Source organism: Bombyx mandarina, chromosome 19, assembly GCF_030267445.1.
Source record: "Bombyx mandarina strain Sakado chromosome 19, ASM3026744v2".
Classification (NCBI taxonomy): Eukaryota; Metazoa; Arthropoda; class Insecta; order Lepidoptera; family Bombycidae; genus Bombyx; species Bombyx mandarina.
In genome coordinates, this window is record NC_143225.1 from 1 (window position 1) to 20,155 (window position 20,155).

Here is a 20,155-nt window from a genome sequence, read left to right on the forward strand (position 1 = left end):
GTTAGACAAGTCTCTAACTATTCAATAAGTAAGTAAACAATTTTTTTTCAAGCGGATTATTGTTTACTCATCTATTCAGTTAGTGCCTGAATTTTATCAATTTTTAATTTTCATATTTAGTATGTTTAAATTTTTTTATTGTTAAAGTGTCCAAAGTGGGCGTGGCTTCTCCAAGCCAGAGTACCCGTTTTCGGCCGTATTTTCATCCCTCTGGGAAAATTATAAATATTGCTCTTACAGTTTCGGGAATCGAGACTTTTTTTTAGGAAATTTCCTCATCTTTTTTAATCTTTTTTCAAATTTGAAAAATCTTTATTACCTTTTGAGACATTTGTAAAAAACTAAACCTCCTTTTTTTTTAGTTAATTGTTAATAGCTTTTACAATTGTTGCAAGCGGAACTTCATTTTTTTCAAAAATCATCTAGATGCCATTCCGAATCGAATGACACCTTATTTATAATTGTCGGAGACTGCGGAAAAAAGTTGATCCAAATGGCACTCGTTGACTAGTCTATAAGTATATTCTCCTGCACTAAAAATATGTCAATTTGATGGTCCCGCAAAAAAAATAATCATAAACTTGATCATAAAGTTAACAAAGATCACAAAGTTAAGTAATCACAAAGTTGATCGACTAAAAAAAGTCGATCGCTAGAGCGAGGTTGTCGGACGCGGTTGGAGGGCAAGTCGCGGGGAGGCACCGGCGTCAGCACGAAGGTATGCTTGGCCTTCGGCACAGAGGCTGCCACGACTTTCGTGTCAGAGCCGGAAGCACGGAGGCGGTTTTGACGAGCGACGCGGCTATTAAATTTGGGGCTCCGGGCACCCCCGGTAATTCGCGGGGTGACCCTGTGTTCGGCACAGACGCAGCTAGGCGATTCCGTTGCGGTTTTTTGATCGCGAGTACATAAGGCCATGGCGCGATCGCCCAAACACTTGACGCATAGAGGGCGCACGTGTCAGTTACGGGAGGAGGGCCCGTACAGTTGGCAGCTATGGCACTGGCTCGGAGTGCAAAAGGCACTGTTGGGGGTTTCTACGGTTATTCCGGAAAGCCTACAGACTATTTTTTTTATTTTTATTAGTTAGGTGATTGGACGAGCTCACAGCCCACTTGGTGTTTAGTAGTTACTGAAGCCCATAGACATCTACAACGTAAATGCGATAACCGTCTTGAGATATAAGTTCTAAGGTCTCAGTATAGTTACAAAGGGCGTTGAAGATTTGTTTACCCTCGGGGCTAGGCTGGAGGGCGACGAGAACCATATTGTATGCCTCCCCCCTCCCGCGTCCTGTGTGCATGCGGTGCATGGAGTTGACCGGCAGACCTTGTTCCAGTAGGTCGGCCTTGACGAGCTCGGCATTTAATTCCTCCGGGATGCCGCATATGACCGCGCCGATTCACGCTCCTCCCGAAGCGTATAAGTGTGAAAGCTTATACGCTCCTTACGAAGGTATGAAGAGAGGTCCCTATGGTCGTCGGCTGATTACACCTTGATTTGAATGTCAACGCAAGTAGGTCGCCATCCAGGGCGGGGGTGCTGGAAGCCTGGTATAGTAGGGGAAGACAAGACAATAAGTTCAGTAAAGATTAATTTATTGAATCGACTCTAAATATTATATTAATGAATTAACAACAACAAACATGTCAATGACAAGTGCAACACGACGACACATTAACAGAGAGGCAGGTCGCGTCCTATACAGCACACGTCCCTGCCCTTACATCTAGTCCCTGCTGGCTCCTGTCATCCACTATCATTATAATTATTTTACATTACGTTCAAATTTAACTATTTAGCTTAATCTATAATTAACATTTCTCATTAGTTCAATATCAACAATCTTTTATGTCAACTAACTAACTAATTAATACACATTGAATCTAAACATTAACTAAAACTATAGAGCGAGAGCGAGCCGACGCGGAGCGGCTACACGCCACAGAGTAGGGACGCGCCCCCGCCGCACACAGACCGATGTAGACGCTCGGCGCGGTCTACGTACCTTACATCTTATACGAGTATGTTATTACAGTCAGTTCAAGTCAACTAATCAATAAATATTACAACATTAGAATGGTCGGACGGACACCCCCGCAGCGGGCGGGCGGGGGCGGAGGCGCGGAGACCCTCGGGCCGGTCGTGGTCATACGCTCAGACATCTACTCATACATCTGCACTCCCCAATCACGACAACTTAAGGCCGAACAAACTGCCTCAGATGAGACCCCAGCGGACGTAGTCGTCAACGATGCCGTTGATCCTGGCGGGGAAGCGGCTGCTCGTCTTCTTCACCTTGAAACTGTCGAAGTCGGTCCCGAGTTCTGGTGCATCCTCCTCCTCCACCGTGATGACGGGCAGCGTGTACACCGCAATCTTCAGCCCGAACGGCAGCTTCTCCTTGAGCTCGTATTCGAAGTCTTGCGCGGAGTAGACGGTGAGCGGGTCGAGGCGGAGGCGGCCGAGCGCGGCGTGGAGACGCTGCAGGTAGTGGTCCAGCAGAGGGCGCAGGTGTCGCGCGCGGAACTCCTCGTCGGAGCCGGTGAACACGAAGTACAGCACGTCAGCGACGGGGCTGCCGCGCTGCACCGTCTGGTAGTCCACCACTCGCACCTCCAGCGCGCCGCCCTGTGCCACACACACGGGTTAATAATAATGTAACTATTGTAACGAGTCGCCACACGCGAATTGGATACCTGTGACGCTCACTGTACAGGAGGTACATAACAAAGCTGAAAACTGATTATTGGTTTTCAGCTTTCAGGTGTTCCTAATAATTCAATCTACGGGTGGGTAGTTTTGATTGTTCGGAAAACGTGGAATCTAAAGTTTTAGATAAGGATGATATTATATGTAAGGTAGATAGATACCTGATGGCGCCTGTGCATGAGGTTGCAGGTCCTGTAGTCGGCGTGCACGAGCGTGCTGCGGCGGAGCGCGGTGTAGTGGTGCAGGAAGCGCGCGGCGGGCGAGGCGAGGGCCGCCTGCAGCCGCGCGCGGTGCTCGGGCCGCGTCGCCGCCAGCGCCAGCTCCACCGTGCTCGACCACGCGCCCGTGCTCTCCAAGTCGAAGCGCATCTCCACGCACCGCGCCAGCCGCTCGTACTGCTCCGGCGCCTGCAGCTGCAGCGCGAAGCCGAGCGCGTGCAGCCGCGCCAGCTGCTCCATCGCGGCGCACGCGTACTCCCAGTCCACGGGGCGCAGGCGGTCGCGGGGGCCGAACCCCGACGCGCGCAGGTCCTCCAGCACCAGTGCTTCCTCGAGCCGCCGCGACCGCGCGCCGTACAACGCGGGGAACACGAAACGTTCCGGCTCCGCCACGCCGCGCTCCTCCTCCAGCGCGCAGTACAGCTTCGACAGCTCCTCGTAGACGAGCAGCTCGGTGTCGTACACGCTGTTGATGGCGTGCGCGCGGACGTTCTCGCTCATGTTCGCGACCTTCACGAAGAGCCGCAGGTCGGGGCGGCCCGGGGCCTGCAGGCGGGCCCGGTACAGCAGCGAGGTGTAGTTGGCGCCGCCGGAGGACAGCGGCTGCAGCTCGGCCACGGCGCAGTAGTGGAGCCGCAGCATCACGTCGCGGAGCACAGAGCTGGCGCGGTCCCGCTCCTCGGTGTCCGTCATGTCGGGCTCGCTGTCCAAGCGGACTGACCGCGGGGCGACTGCACTAACGCCACCCGACATTTGCCGTTTACATTTTAGGATTCCGCTTGCATTAACACGTGCCTTTGTTTTTGTTAACTGTAAATAAGTCAATAGATACTCCAGTAAGTAAAGAAAGTAGCGGAATAGGTGTTGAAAATTCTGATCTCAAATATACACATCCATACAGATCTAGGATCATGCCGCCAGTCTGGTGTTAATGAATCTAATATCTAAATACAAATAAAATTACATTTATTATTACGAGCTAGGAGTACGTGTACCAACATATGTTTGTGAAGAAGCCACGTCGAAACATCGCCAGAGATTGTACTGGTTCAACTGGGCGACTTGCTCACTGTGGGACGCATCTCTTTCCGTAGCGATATCCTTCATACGGTGTGCACCACCTGAGTGCGTTGGAAATCTTACCCACCGTAGACTCTAAGGGGAGTTCTTTCGAGAACATTCCAAGCACAAGGCGAGTGGAGTCTCGGTCTCCAGCTAAGTCACACTCGCGCGAGTCACGATGTGATATGAAGTACGAGGTGACGAACGGACGGAACCCGGCGGCCCGGTCTGCGCGCGGCCACTTCACGACTACCCTCGCGCGCGTGCTGTCTCCCGCGCCACGCACACACACACAGCTCACAGCTCTGTTGTGCAGTACAGTGCAGCGGCTCGCAGCCGCCGCCGCTCTGTCAACTGATCATAACAAATCCACACGCGGACCAAACAAAGCATGCGACAGCGAAGTCGCTTACATACGCTACCAAGTGTATTGGCATTATCTTTATTTATCCCACCATATCCCTAAATGTTCTGAGTGATGATATATGGCTATAACCACCTAGTACCACTTGGTACTAACCGCATTTTGTTCCAATATAATCTGAAATAATAATATTTGAGTATCACTCTTGGCGCGACGGCGTCCAGACACCGGGCAGGAGACATCCCGTCCAACTATGAACCCACCGAAACAGATACAATATTGAATGAATCACTGTAACGAGAGAGTCATAATAACAATATAATATGATGATGTCGGTGAGCGGCGCGCACTGCGCCCGTGACACGTTTCTCAAACTAAACAGGGGACTATCATATTATTATTAATTGATTTATTACAAGCCAGAGATAATTGATCAGGGTCGAGAGTGTGCGTGTGCGCGGCGGCAGTGCGGGGGCCGGGCGAGGCCGCGCCGCCCAGCTCGACGTGGCGCGGGCCAGTCTAGCGGCGCCTCGCAGCGGCGGCACTGCGTCGCCATCCGATACTCGCTGATAATTGTGTTCGATTTGTGTTCGTCGTCGGAAGTTCCGCATTGAGAGCGCGAGCGGCGCCCGGCCACACCGAGCGCGATATGTCTCCCGCGGAGGGTGTCCTGCGCGATCTGCTGCGTCGCCTCTTCCCTGACGAGGAACCGGAACTCGACGAGTTGACCAGCGGCGGCGCCAACTACACCTCCGCGCTGTACGGGGTGCGGCTCCCCTCGCGGAGACTCTTCGCGAAGGTCGCCAATATCGGTGTGAAGATGCGCGCCATCATGAACGCGGAGCTCCTGTACAGCACGGAGCAGTACGTGTACGAGCGGCTGGCGAGCGCCTACGGGCAGCTGCAGCGCGACCACGCCGTGCCGCCTGATGAGTGGTTCGTGTTCCCGAAGTACTTCGGTGGGAATCCCGTCGTCGGCGAGGAGACAGTGCTGCTAGAGGACCTGCGCGACCGAGGGTTCACGACCCCGGACCGATTCGCGTCGGTGGACTGGGAGCACGCGAGGAGCGCGGTGACGGCGCTGGCTCGCTTCCACGCCTTGTCGTTCGCGTGCGCACGGGAGCTGCCCCAGCTGCACGCGGAGGCGGTCCGGCGCCTCACCGCCGCGCCGCGGGAGGTGCAAGACGAGGGCGCCAAGCTCGCGATGGAGCGGATAGTGCGCGGCGCCGTCGAGGTCGTGCAGGACGAGCAACACAAGAGGAAGCTGATGAGGGCCATCTGTCTCGACGACTACAACAAGGAGTTCACAAAGTTCCGCAGCCCGCTCAGCGTCGCCGTCATGACGCACGGCGACTACCGGCCCAGCAATCTGCTCGTCAGGCGAGTCGATCAGGTACGTCGGGTTACTTTAGCGCCTTCCTACCCATGTCATAGTGTCAGTAGCATGAGGCCCGCGAGAGAGCGTCCTACCGCACGTTGTTCGTCTGCGAGTCGACGGTCATCACCGCAGCCTCCAATGCTGCTGCGACAATCATCTCATCATGATCTATAGAATTGTGAGATACCTAATTTTAAGGCCTAATCTAGCGTTTTTTTTCATTAAATTATTTCTGACTGTTCAAGTATTTTACGAGTAGTACAAACCTAATTGTTTTGTTTTGTCAAGAAAAAATACCTTGCATAGAATTACGTCTACAAGTCGCAAAAATCGAAGAATATAATAGAATTAGCACGAAACTATGTACCTACGTATGTACTAACTTGATGTCCCAATTGAACCTGTAACACGCCGCGGCGCCGCCCCGCGCGTGCTCCCGTGCTACCTGTGTAACTACCTGCTCTAAGTGTCACTCAGTATATAACTAATCAACGATTATTATTCAGTTCGGTGAGAATCTTTAATCGGTATTTGCACATGAGCGTCGCGTCGTGTCGTGTCGTATATCGGACGTGGATGGACATGCGTTGGAAGGGTAAACTCGAAGTACCCACGATGTTGGTACCGCTATAATATATGGAACCTGTATGTGATGATGATGATGGAGAGTTCAGTCGCGCAAAGGATTTTTTTTTTATATTGCTTAGCTCACAGCCCACCTGGTGTGCAGTGGTTACTGGAGCCCATGGACATCTACAACGTAAATGCGCCACCCACCCTGAGATATAAGTTCTAAGGTCTCAAGTATAGTTACAACGGCTGCCCCACCTTTCAAACCGAAACGCATTACTGCTTCACGGCAGAAACAAGCAGGGCGGTGGTACCTACCCACACGGACTCACAAGAGGTCCTACCACCAGTGATTACGCAAATTATAATTTTTGCGGGTTTGATTTTTATTACACGATGTTATTCCTTCACCGTGGAAGTCAATTGTGAACATTTGTTAAGTACATATTACATTAGAAAAATTGGTACCCGCCTGCGGGATTCGAACATCGGTGCATCGCTACATACGAATGCACCGGACGTCTTATCCGTTAGGCCACGACGACTTGGATCAGACGATACAATAGTGGGGCGGGGTGCGGGGGGCCGCCAGTGAGCAGTCGTGTAACATACGGCGACCTTCAGCGGCCCGGAGTGATGCTCAACAAATGGTGAGGTACAAAGTACAAATTAACGAACTGACCAGTTTATGATGGAGCTAATCGGAAATACCTACCTACCTACCTTTGTACGTACACCGGAAGTGCGCGTAAATTGTCCGAGGTGCATCAGCATCATCAACAGACACATCGTATTAACGATGTAGAACATCACAGTGCAGGGCTAGTGCAGGGCGGCGGCGCGCTCTTCATCTCGGAGCACAATCACTGGACTGACCGGGCTGCAGACCAGGCACACGGACTAGGCACACAGTATCGTTAAACCAACAGCCGGTAGTAACAATGCATCACAACTCTTTTAACGTTTTTTTTTTTCATATATGTATATTTTTTTTCTGGCTAACTTAGTGTTTGATATGGTGTCATTGATATTTTTTTTGATGAAGTCGTCGTGGCCTAAAGGATAAAGACGTCCGGTGCATTCGTGTTGACCGATGCACCGGTGTTCGAATCCCAGGCGGATACCAATTTTTCTAATGAAATACATCCCTACTCAACAAATCGTCACGATTGACTTCCACGGTGAAGGAATAACATCGTGTAATAAAAATCAAATTCGCAAAATTTTCGTAATTACTGGTGGTAGGACCTCTTGTGAGTCCGCGCAGGTAAGTACCACCACCCTGGCTATTTCCGCCGTGAAGCAGTAATGCGTTTCGGTTTGAAGGGCGGGGCAGCCGTTGTAACTATACTGAGACATTAGAACTGATATCTCAAGGTGGGTGGTGCATTTACGTCGTAGATGTCTATGGGCTCCAGTAACCACTTAACACCAGGTGGGTTGTAAGCTCGTCCATCTACCTAAGCAAAAAAAAATGTTTTTAAGTCAGCTGTGTCGGCGCGGGAGCCGGGCACGCGGTCGGCGGCCGCAGCGTGCTATTGCGATACTTGGAAAATGAGCACCGAGAGACTCGTACACTGTACAGAATGTAACAGAGATGAGCAGTGATCGCTCGGTGGACGCCTCAATTTATCTGTGATTATATTTTCGTGCGGCTTGAGTTTTTGTCGCACCGGCAGCGCGCGTGCAGAGGTCATTCGGAGACCGGCGCCGTCCGCCGTGAGGAGCGACCTCGACCCGCGCCTGTCACTCCCTTGCCCCGTCCGTGCGTCTCTTAGACATACAACCGCGTATCTCTGCTGGCGTCATCTTGTGGTCGCACTGTGTTCACGCTGTGAAGTCACGGTCGACAAACATTCACTGAACTCTTCGATTCGTTTCTGGGACAGACAATGGCCCTGATGTCGCAACAACATGCGCCTCAAGTCACGCTTCACCTGTTCGCACTCTTGTAGTATTACATTACAAAGCATAGAATTCATGGTCGCTCACCAAAACTTGATTTGACAAAAATGAGCTGAAGGTTTTAATAAAAACGAGTAGATCGACCTCCGAATGAATTTTATTGTTCTTTATTCGTTAGCTTGACAAGAGCTAATGAGACGAGTGGACAATGTGTTGTACAGGACAGGAGAAGCGCTGAGCCGACGGGACCCGCGACTCGACACCATCGGGCGACCTGGAGTCGGAGGCGTGTGAGTGTGCACGTACAGAAGAGCCAGGAGCCGTTACTTTACTTCGTCTGTATTCAATGTACTCTCCGAAACGACAATTAAGGTGGAATGAACGCCACAGCAATCGCAACGCGCCGCTGGGTCCAGAGGCCCTGAGACTTGAACTGCGTTGAAGGGTCGCCCGGGGGGGCCGGGGGGCGGGGGGCTGGGGTCGGCCAGCTCTCGGCGTTCGTGTCACAAGCATTCAAGTTAGTGTGTGTTCCATTGTGATAGACGGGTAAAAGAAATCACGGCCTACTTGATGTAAAGTGGTATAGTGCAGTGGTAGTACACTATTAGATATATGTCGATATTTTCATTATGACCTAATAACATCTATGATCCTTGAAACAGTAAAGCATGACTGGTTCATTAGAGCGGGCCCAAGTGGGACGTTCTTACCACATCGTATGTACTCCTAGCCTCGCCCGAGGAGGATGCTCGGCCGGTGCCCAGGGAGCACAGTTGCTGTACTGTTGCTGTGCTGTTGCTATACACATGCATGCATGCTGTACACACCGGGAACCATGTCAGACGCATGTCAGTCCGCGGTCAACCACACAAACTGACACACATACGTCTGTACCTAGTAAAACATATAGTGATAGTATCGGAATAAAGCCGTAAGACATTGTGTTCCAGGAGCTCGAGACGATGGTGGTGGACTACCAGACGGTGCACGCGGGCTGCCCGGCCGCCGACCTGCTGTACTACGTGCTGCTCGGGACCGACGAGCCCTTCCGCCGCGACCACTACCGCCCGCTGCTGCGACACTACCACGACCAGCTGGCGACGGCGCTGCGCCGCCTCGACATCGCTGTCGACGACGTCTACCCCTGGGACACCTTCCAATCGGAACTCAAACAGGTACTTGATGTTAGCAGCGACGCAACGCGACGACTAGGGCCACTGTGCCGCCAACTTGTCCTACCACCATTACTTAAGATAGGGATAGCAGGGAGTTAAGAATTCAGCAGAACGGTAGTAGTATCCTGTAATGTAGCGTCGGTACGAGTATCAGTATAGCAGTGGATGAGTCCAAAATGCAAGTCTCTCACTTTCTGACTGATAGCATTATACATGTAGTAGGTGCTTTCTTTTTAATCACTAAGATAGCCAGCTGATCAGTGACCGACAGTACGGTTTCCGTCACGGTCGCTCAGCTGGCGACCTTCTTGTATACCTTACTCACAGGTGGGCTGAAGCCTTGGAGAGCAAGGGCGAGGCTCTTGCTGTGAGCCTTGATATCGCGAAGGCCTTCGACAGGGTCTGGCATAGGGCACTTCTGTCGAAGCTACCATCTTACGGAATCCCCGAGGGTCTCTGCAAGTGGATCGCTAGTTTTTTGAATGGGCGGAGCATCACGGTCGTTGTAGACGGTGACTGTTCTGATACCATGACCATTAACGCTGGCGTTCCACAAGGTTCGGTGCTCTCCCCCACGCTTTTCATCCTGTATATCAATGACATACTGTCTATTGATGGCATGCATTGCTATGCACGGGGGATGCGCGATATATCGGCCATCAGAGTCTTTCTCGGAGCGTGGTGCAAGAGAGACGATCAAAACTTGTGTCTGAAGTGGAGAACTCTCTGGGGCGTTAAAGACACAAGTTCACTGCAAAGAAGGACCCCTTTGTCGTGGCGCCGCAATTCCAAGGAGTATCCCTGCAACCTTCCGAGAGAATCGGGATACTTGGGGTCGACATTTCGGGCGATGTCCAATTTCGGAGTCATTTGGAAGGCAAAGCCAAGTTGGCGTCCAAAATGCTGGGAGTCCTCAACAGAGCGAAGCGGTACTTCACGCCTGGACAAAGACTTTTGCTTCATAAAGCACAAGTCCGGCCTCGCGTGGAATACTGCTCCCATCACTGGGCCGGGGCTCCGAAATACCAGCTTCTTCCATTTGACTCCATACAGAAGAGGGCCGTTCGGATTGTCGACAGTCTCATTCTCACGGATCGCTTGGAAACTCTGGGTCTGCGGAGGGACTTCGGTTCCCTCTGCACTTGGTACCGTATGTTCCATGAGGAGTGCTCTGAGGAATTGTTCAACAAAAACAAAAATTTCAACGACGGTCGACGTTGTTTTATTTTTTTAAATAAAAGAATATATTGCGGCATAATTCAATAAAAATAATAACCGAGATTGTAGTTATTATTTTTATTTAATTGTAGTATACATGAAATATTAATGAGTGTAATATGGATGCAAAATCTGATGTAAATGAAAAAAAAAAAATAACTATAATAGTTAGACATATGCAGTCGCGACACTTTTTGTAAATAATAATGTGTTCTACAAAGTCGTAGTACATTATTTTATTCTATCATCAATACTTTTCGCAGGGCATGCGATGTAAAGAATATTTTAAGTATTTTTTTACACTTTGGGTTACATTATTAAAGTTTTAGTAAGGATCCCTAATTTATTCAAAAAAGATAGTCGCCTACGTCACTCGGGAATAGTGTAGCTTCGAAACAGTGAAAAATTTTTTCAAATCGGTTCAATAGTTTCGGAGCCTATTCAATACAAACAAACAAACAAATCTTTCCTCTTAGTATTATTAGAGTTATTATTATTTATTTATTTATTATTATTTATTAGAGTTATTATTATTATTATTAGTACAGATAAACTAAAGTCCCGCTATGGTGTTCCAGACAAGAGCAAATGTTGGGGCATTAATATAATCTGTATAAGGTCTGTGACAATAAGAAAGTCACTGCCTAGCCCAGTAATGATTATAGTAAGGTGTGTTGGAGCGTGAATGTCCCAGCGTGACGTGGTGACGTGTGTCGTGACAGATGGTCCCGCGCGCGCTGCTGATGGCGGTGGTGGTCCTGCCGCTGGTGACGGTGGAGGCGAGCCTGGCGCCCGCCACGGACGGGGACATCTCGCAGTTCGCGCTGCCGACCAACTCGCTCTTCGCCGACCGCTTCAACGGAGTGCTGCGGGACTGCATCGCGTGGGCCGAGCTCTGACTCGCGCCCCCTCCGCCCTCGCCGCCCCTCGCCGCCCCTCGCCGCCCCTCGCCGCCCCTCGCCGCCCCTCCGCACACACACCTCTCATGACTTGCCGGTATTTCGACAATTTGCAGGCGCCATCATCACGGATAGACTGCGCAAGAATAATAGTGTGTGTAATTGTAATGTTAGTGTCATTACAGTAGATATACGAGTAGTAATATGTAGATATAAGTATAATATTTATGAAAGTTGCTAAGTGGTCGACACGAGCAGTTGATTAGTATTAACCGAATAAAGTAAATCTACCTCTATAACTATTGCATTAAGCGCTATATCAGCGTGGTGATATCGGATGCTGGGAATATTGTTAAGCTGTTCATGTATTTAAAATCAATTTATATTGGAATTTTGTTTGTTTGTAATTATTATCGTCACAAGCCACACTTCCAAGCCAGGCCTCCCCCAAGTTACATCACAATTTGTTTTTTATTACTTAGATGTGTGGACTAGCTCACGGCCCACCTAATATTAAGTAGTTATCGAAGCCTATAGACATCTACAACTCAAATGTTGCCACCCTCCTTGAGGCATGAGTTCTATAGTCTCAGTTTTTACAATTTAACGACTGTCCCAGTCTTCACCCCGAAGCACACTACTACTTCATGACAGAATTAGGTAGGGTGGTGGTATCAATACGTTCTGCCACTAATCATTACCTACGCAAATTACAACATTGCGGGTTTCATTTTGATTACACGATGCAATTCCTTCATCGTGAATGTCAACTGTGTACAATTGTCAAGTACGTCTTTCATTAGAGAAACGACCGGACAAATGCACAGTCTGGATCCAGACGACTTCAGCAGGTCGTAAGTCCACCCGGGGGGGAGGGGGAAGCTGGGGAGGTCTCGCCGCGCTGGTGCCGGGGCCCAGTCGCCGCTCGAAAACCCCTCGGCCCCAGCGCCCATCTGCTCTTCAAGCAACGTCCTTTGCCACTTCAACCTGGCAATCCTTCGGGCTGCGTCAACTAGCTACCTCAGCAAGGCTTCTGTCCGTGGGGCCGTACTATGAACGTGGACAAAACGACAACTATGTCGAATGCCCGTGTACTTCCCACGCTCGAACCTGTTCACGAGTACATCTATCTAGCAAAAAAGCTCCAACTAGGTAGGTAAGATATCAATAGTCGAATCTAATTAGAATGGACAACATTCGGGAAGCTGCGCATAATCTTCGCATTCCCAATACCGTAGTGTCTTAAGGCAAAAGTCTATGATTAGTGTGCGTTGCCCGTGAGGACATACGACAGTGAGACGTGGCCGCTCACAATAGGACCTTATCAGATGGCTCAAGGTCACTCAATGAGCAAAGAGCAGTTGAGCGCGCGTGAGTTGCAAATTTTAAATTACGTACAGTCACGTTTCATTTTTAAAAATCCTACGTCTTCAAACCGGATTTATTAGATCCCGAGGAGGCAGCGTCACGAGCGTGTAAGCCCTAAGTGCATAACTATGTTGAAGAACAGGGAGTGCTCAATTTTAGTTCATAATGATAACGGCTTTAACGCCGCAGCAAGCAGATAATACATTTTAACATATATAACAATACTGCATCGTACCAAACAGAAGGTGAATAAAAAAATAAAAAAATCTTTTATAATAGTGCGCACCCAGCATCCAGCCCGGATGTCAGTCCAAATGCTGTTGTTCGGAACTGGTACAAACCTATGATCTTGCTTCGTTTTAATTAATGCTGGAAAGTTCTTACTTAAAATTTTCCAAAAAATAATAACTATTTATCGAATTCTGATAATCAGCAAGTTTACGTAAAACGGGCCAGGGATGTTGACATCACCGAGCGCAGTGGGGACAGCAACAGATAAGACACGTCCGCGTCGCGTCGAGGAGACTCAGTCAAGTGAACGTTCAGTATCATCCGAGTACACACACACACACACATACACACATTGTAAGTACGTTGTCACAAGTGGACCGGGCTGCTGGAACCTTGTACTTACATTAGTTCATTTGGTTCATTTCTTTACAAAAATAGATTCTATGACATTCTGACTGTCTATTTTATTTAATGATGACAGGTCATGCAGTCAAATAATAATTACAGAAACGTCATCCCTTCACATAATATTTCACGGATGGGTTTGGATCGAGAGGTTCTAACGTGGTTACAGTGGAACGTGGTTAGATGCATGCAACGTTTTACTGGTGGTAGGACCTCTTGTGAGTCCGCACGGGTAGGTACCACCACCCTGCCTATTCTGCCGTGAAGCAGTAATGCTTTTCGGTTTGAAGGGTGGGGCAGCCGTTGTAACTATACTGAGACTTTAGAAATTATATCTCAAGGTAGGTGGCGCGTTTACGTTGTAGATGTCTATGGGCTCCGGTAACCAATTAAGACCAGGTGGGCTATGAGCTCGTCCACCCATCTAAGCAAAAAAAAAAACATTTTGACAATAACTTGTAGTTATACGACAAAGGGTGATATTGCTCGGTAGACCAACGGTCCGAATGTTGTTGTTCGGAACTTGTATATATGCAAGCTCATCTTGAAAATGTCGTAAGCGAGATTCAGGCATCTGTCAATTATGTTGTGTTCTCTGATGGCTACCCGCCACAAACTAATTTGCGAAGCAGCTCAGCCAACATCATGTCAAGAAGCTTCAATACTTATTTCCGAAGCTAATAAAATCGTATGAGGAAACGTTACCGTCTACCCATTCCACCAGTGCAGAATTGGCGTGCAGTGGTGAAACATTTCATTAAAATTATCTCCAAATCCTATAATATATCCCCATAGTTAACAACTCATACTTTAAAATACTCTTTAAAATCTTACAAGGATCTACTCATCTTTTTTCAAATTCTATCCTGTTGTTTTGGTTGCGCACTGAATAAGCTGAGCTATACTGAGGATTCCCACGAATCTTCTACTCTACAATTGACATTCCAAGACATTAAGCACCATCTTTCTTCTTCGCTATAATTTTTCTCAAATTCTAAATTACCAGAACACGTTGCGCTTGAGTCAATACATTCCTAAGCGGAGTAAAATATCCCTTCGGAACAAAGTGACACTGTACAACTTGCATAAGGCCGGTCATGACTTACGCGAGTGTGGTGTTCGGTCACGCGGCCCGCACACATATAGACACCCTCCAATCCCTACAGTCCCGCTTTTGCAGGTTAGCTGTCGGAGCTCCGTGGTTCGTGAGTAACGTTGACCTACACGACGACCTGGCCCTCGAATCAATCCATCCAAAACACATAAAGTCAGCGTCTGAACGCTACTTCGATAAAGCTATGCGTCATGATAATAGCTTTGTCGTTGCCGCACTGACTACTCCCCGAATCCTGATCACGCAGGTGCCAGTCTTTATCGACGCCCTAGACACGTCCTTACGGATCCATCAGATCTAGTACACTAGGAGCAGGCTTAGGGACTGTGGTTACTATACTCGTCGAACTCGGCAGAGTTCGACGTGCAACCTAACCTAAACATCAGCTCGCAGAGTTTCTCGCCGGATCTTCTCAGCAGGTCGCGATTCCTATCCTGTAGTAGATACATTCGCGAAGCAGCTGCTGCTCTTGAGTTGTTAGGTCTCTTTTGGAGACGCTCGGGTAGATGTCAGCAAATCCCACCCCCTCCTGGCTGGGCCCTTGCTCGCCCACTTGTACTGGTTAAACTGGAAGGGCCTCCGGCCCACTAGTACCTAATCACTTAAATATAAAAAAAATCAATACATTCCCTCACTATCTTTCTCTTTAAATTTTTACAAAATAGATTTCATAACTCAGTGGTACCGTAAGATCATAGTTCAAAACGAGGCCCTTTTTATCCTTATCTATCTTCTACCTATCTATATATATATATAATATATATAAATGAATTGCTGTTCGTTAGTCTCGTTAAAACTCGAGAACGGCTGGACCGATTTGGCTAATTTTGGTCTTGAATTATTTGTGAAAGTCCAGACAAAGTTTAAAAGCTAGATAAATATGAAAATGGTCGGAATGAAATAAAAATAACAATTTTGTGTTTCCTTTCATGTGTCCCCCGTCGGATGGATTCCTTTTGTTATAAAAGTTTAGGTCTTTTATCTATCGATTGAGGCAATACAAAGTCTGCCGGGTCAGCTAGTATTAAATAAAAACAACTTTCTCAGTGTGGCTGTCTCGAAGACTTGGTTAAATTCTGAGTTTCTATGATGACCTAGATGATAGATCAGATGGATAGATTGCTTAAAAATAGCATTCCTTTTTTAAAAAAATAACTCTCTTAATATCAAAGCTGTAGAAATAAATAACTCCTAATGTTATATTTCAATCTACGTTCCAAGAACGAATATCGCCCTTGCCCGTTCCCTACATTGCCGTTCCATAGTTGGAGTGTTGAATGCACCAATGGTTGTTTATTTATTTATTTATTTATTTAATTAGTCTACTTACAAATTAACAGTATAAACCAAAACATTTGTAAGGTATTAATAATTAGCTTAAGTAATTCCTGACAACAAAAATAAATCGCTGCAAACCATCATGGAATACATCCATTTCCGGAGCATAAGCTAGCAAGCCATTGAGTAGCGAGACAGCACGATGCGTCGGGGAGTTAGCGGTGTGCTGCGTACGCGCGTGCGTAGTACTAAGAAGCTGCCGCTGGCGACGCACCCCTCCACACATACATCCGCGCATGTAGCCATCAGGCACATAATATAACGACACTGATTCCAGTGCAGTGGAGTTATCAATTTTGTTATGCAATAGCTGATAATAATGCACCATAAGAGTCATCTTCCGTCTGAGCTCAAGAGTATCTAATCCGACCATACCAGTCACATAAAGTGATGGATACAAGAACGGATAGTATCCATACATTTTCTTGAATAGGAACCTGCAAAATTTTTTATGTAGTTTTTCCAGCATTAGCTTTTGAACTGCTTCGCGAGGATCCCACACGAGTGCGTTATATTCAAGACTACTTCGCAAATAGGCATCGTACAGCATAACAATCACACGATGGCCTACAAAGTCGTGCGTCTGACGAATTATGAACCCGAGCAGACCACTACCCCTTTTACATATATTTTGTATGTGATCTTTAAACGTTAGCTTGGAATCGAAAATAACTCCCAGGTCACGTATAACTGCCACATGATTCAAAATGACTCCAGATAAATGGTATGGAAACAACACGGGCGACCGTGACCGGCTGTAAGCAACGACCTTGCATTTATTAGTATTAAAATGCAAGCGGTTACGCTCTCCCCATTCTGCAACCCGAGTAATGTCGCGTTGCAAAGCATGGCGCTCAGCATCACACCCGACCCCAACGTACAGCTTAAGATCGTCAGCAAACATAAGACACTTGGTCCTCTCACTGAGAATAGAAGATAGATCATTTATCATGATTAAAAACTGAGTGGGACCAAGGTTACTACCCTGACTGACCCCTGATCTTGTAAAATAAGTTTTAGATTTGAAACCCGCTAACTCAACATGCTGAGACCTATCAGAGAGATAAAAAGAAAATAATTTGAGGAGTTTTGGGGTAAATCCGATTGAAGCAAATTTCATCAACAGTACGTCATTATCGACACGGTCGAAGTCTAAGTATACAGCGTCGACTTGTTTCCCTGCATCCATTTCAGCAGCAACATAGTTGACGAAATTAATATGGTTAGTTGCCGTAGATCTACCAGCTCGAAAACCATGTTGACTGTCAGTCAATTGGTTCCGGATCTGCGCACTAACATGTTTATTAATAATGGACTCAAATATCTTTGCAAATACTGATAATACTGCGATGGGTCGATAGTTTTTCACATCTGTGCGGTCACCACCCTTGAAGACCGGAGTTACTCTAGTGTGCTTCCACGTAGATGGATATGTCGACATTTGGAGTGAGAGATTATAAATATGTAGTAGTGGTACACTAAGCACACTTTTTTTTTTTTTTTTTTTTTATTGCTTAGATGGATGGACGAGCTCACAGCCCACCTGGTGTTAAGTGGTTACTGGAGCCCATAGACATCTACAACGTAAATGCGCCACCCACCTCGAGATATAAGTTCTAAGATCTCAGTATAGTTACAACGGCTACCCCACCCTTCGAACCGAAACGCATTACTGCTTCACGGCGGAAATAGGCGGGGTGGTGGTACCTACCCGTGCGGACTCTCAAGAGGTCCTACCACCAGTGAAGAACACTTATACAATCCTTAGCCAAAAAGGAAGGGATACGATCTGGACCTGATGCGGAGAACGGCTTAATGCGCTTCACAGCACAGCGCAGGTCGGAATTATCTACAGTCAATAAAGCTACTCGAGCACTGGAACAAAACTGTGATGTTATTGCTGCACTATGCTGGGCCTCAGTTGGATCTAATTTGGGTTCATCGGCTAAGAAAACTGAACTGAAGTAAGTTGCAAATGCATCTGCCGCGTATTGTCCTTCCACAGGTTTTCCCAAGTAATCATAATATTTATTACAATTATGCCTACTTTGTCGCTTATCTTTAATAAACTTCCAAAATATTTTTGGATTATCACCGATGTCTCTCTCTATACTCAACAAATATTTTTTATACGCTGTCTCCATCAGATATTTTATTCTACTCCTATAATATTTAAACAATTCTAAATTTACTTCTTTTCCCTCAGCTTTGTACCTTTTGTGGTTAAAATGTTTGAATCTTAAGTTTTGTATTATTTCGGAAGTAAACCAAGTTGGGTATTTATTGGTTTGGTTTGTTACTATACAACGTTTGGTCGGCACACAGTAGTCGATTATAGAGTATAATTTGTTATAAAATGTATTAAGAGCGATGTTGACATCCGTCTCAGAAACAATGTCACTCCAATCAATCTCAGCAAAAGATGCGTATAGTACATTAATATCAGCTTGTTAGCAGCTTAATAGCAGTTGTGACACTGCACTGCGGACCCGGAGCGGATGTTGGCCGCACAGCACCTCGCCCGCCCGGCCCTGCTCCACCTGCTCCACTCGCACTACGCCACTGAGCCATCAGAGCCGCCGCGCCCTCATCTCACACCAAATATTTAGCTCACGAAACCTGCTCCACATCTTTGTTTTTTCGGACGCGCCAATCACCTTCATCTTTCTGAACTTTTCCTGATGGGGGACTTTAATTTTCGTAACCACAGTTATGGGGTGTCCCAAATGATGATAATTTTAGAATTAGTCTCAGTCTTAAGATTTGGAAAAAATATCATACCAAAAAAAAACCTTCTTCAGCTATTTGAATGGAGTAAACTTGATTGAAGTTCAATTAACAACATCGAACTGTTGATGTTGATACCAAATAAAACGGACCTTTAATTACAAAGATAAATGTAGCGTGTTAAGTGAAATGTCCCTTAAACCAAACCAGGCATTTCACCCCTCGACATGATCTATCTATATCTATACCCTCGATGAACAAAATATTACTGTGTATACATATTAATGTGTATAATCTATAGTGTTAATGCCATATCTACTGTACAAAGGAGACAGCCGTTTCAGTTTGATTGAATTCAAGGACAGTTCAATCATGTACCAAGTGGACGCTAGTTTGCGCGCTGGTTGACTTGGCGCACGCTTGTACTTGTAATATATGATTATTATTGTACAAATGACAAAACAAATTCAGAACAGGCTTGGTTTTGTACTACGCGACACTGGCATAAATTGCTGACACTAAGCAGGTGTGGCGGGTAGCCATCATACAACGCAAGATAATTGACAGATGCCTGAATCTCGCTTACGACATTTTCAAGATAAAGCGCATATATACAAGTTCCGAACAACAACATTCCCCCACTTCGATAAAGCGGCACGACACGAGAACCCTCTCATCGTGGCCGCCGGTAACTACATTCCCGCTCCTGCGGACAGAATGGAAAGCAGTCGACGTCACCCAAAACTCGTCATCTCGGATCCTCCCGATCCACTAACTGTGGTTTTAGGTACTTCAAGCACCGGTCACCGTTTCTCGTCGAACCCGTCGCTTGCGACGAAGGGCTCGACGAGTAAATTAACTCTCAGACACAGCCCACTGAGTTTCTCGCCGGATCTTCTCAGTGGGTCGCGTTTCCGATCCGGCGGTAGATTCTGCGAAGCACTGCTCTTGCTAGGGTTCGTGTTAGGAACGTCGTCAGGTTTGAGCTCCGTGAGCTCACCTACTAGTTAAGGTTACGCTGGAATAGCCTCTCAAGGTAACCAGCTTTAGTAGGAATAAAATAAAAAAAACAATCTGACGGAACGTCGCGTCGGTCTACCGAGCAAATATCACCCGCTCGGTGGAAGATCTTCCCTTTGTCGTATATATCTCACCAAACTGGTGACCCACGACTACGAGCACCCCGGAGAAACAGATGTCGGAATCCAGCGGATCGGACACGGCGCGTTCGCAGGTAACCACACGACCACGTCGACACGTCAAGATGACCTCGCCTGTCGAGCCAGCGTGCCCGAATACACAACTACCCTCTATACATATCAGGACACCACCGCTCTGGCCTGAAAAACCAGCTATATGGTTCGCTCAAGTCGAAGGACAATTTGCAGTGATGCGTATTACCCATAGATTATACACTTAATATATTCGAGATATTACCGATGATGCGTCCAAATGTTGTTGTTCGAAACTT

At 47.3% G+C, this 20,155-nt stretch overlaps 3 protein-coding genes across 4 annotated transcripts in view; 2 read left to right on the forward strand and 1 right to left on the reverse strand.

Moving 5' to 3' along the window:
* Positions 1-1,581: 1,581 nt before the first annotated feature.
* Positions 1,582-6,283, reverse strand: Eck (ecdysteroid 22-kinase). Its single transcript, XM_028173406.2, has 3 exons — positions 6,106-6,283; positions 2,874-3,740; positions 1,582-2,631 (listed from the first exon to the last, which is right to left on the reverse strand). Exons 2-3 carry the CDS (start codon positions 3,681-3,683, stop codon positions 2,221-2,223), a joined length of 1,221 nt encoding a protein of 406 aa, XP_028029207.2. The 5' UTR covers positions 3,684-3,740; positions 6,106-6,283; the 3' UTR covers positions 1,582-2,220.
* Positions 4,357-11,892, forward strand: LOC114242304 (uncharacterized). Of its 2 annotated transcripts, XM_089735144.1 has the most exons (4): positions 4,773-5,749; positions 8,431-8,499; positions 9,160-9,384; positions 11,325-11,892. In XM_089735144.1, exons 1-4 carry the CDS (start codon positions 5,006-5,008, stop codon positions 11,499-11,501), a joined length of 1,215 nt encoding a protein of 404 aa, XP_089591270.1. In that variant the 5' UTR covers positions 4,773-5,005; the 3' UTR covers positions 11,502-11,892. The 2 variants fall into 2 exon arrangements, with proteins under 2 accessions (XP_028029208.2, XP_089591270.1); XM_028173407.2 differs by lacking the exon at positions 8,431-8,499 and having other exon boundaries at positions 4,357-5,749.
* Positions 11,893-12,033: 141 nt separating this feature from the next.
* Positions 12,034-20,155, forward strand: part of LOC114242302 (nose resistant to fluoxetine protein 6) — a 35,135-nt gene continuing 27,013 nt past the window's right edge. Inside the window, exon 1 of the mRNA XM_089735143.1 lies at positions 12,034-12,653. Within this exon, the coding sequence (XP_089591269.1) occupies positions 12,554-12,653 (100 nt within the window). The 5' untranslated portion in view covers positions 12,034-12,553. The remainder of the gene's footprint in view (positions 12,654-20,155) is intronic.

Coding starts and splice junctions, on each gene's coding strand:
- Eck (XM_028173406.2), bottom strand. CDS start 3,683: ATGTCGGGTGGCGTTAGTGCAGTCGCCCCGCGGTCAGTCCGCTTGGAC. Junction 2,632..2,873: donor TCATGCACAGGCGCCATCAG/GTATCTATCTAC, acceptor TGTGTGGCACAG/GGCGGCGCGCTGGAGGTGCG.
- LOC114242304 (XM_089735144.1), top strand. CDS start 5,006: ATGTCTCCCGCGGAGGGTGTCCTGCGCGATCTGCTGCGTCGCCTCTTC. Junction 8,500..9,159: donor CGACCTGGAGTCGGAGGCGT/GTGAGTGTGCAC, acceptor ATTGTGTTCCAG/GAGCTCGAGACGATGGTGGT. Junction 9,385..11,324: donor TCCAATCGGAACTCAAACAG/GTACTTGATGTT, acceptor GTGTCGTGACAG/ATGGTCCCGCGCGCGCTGCT.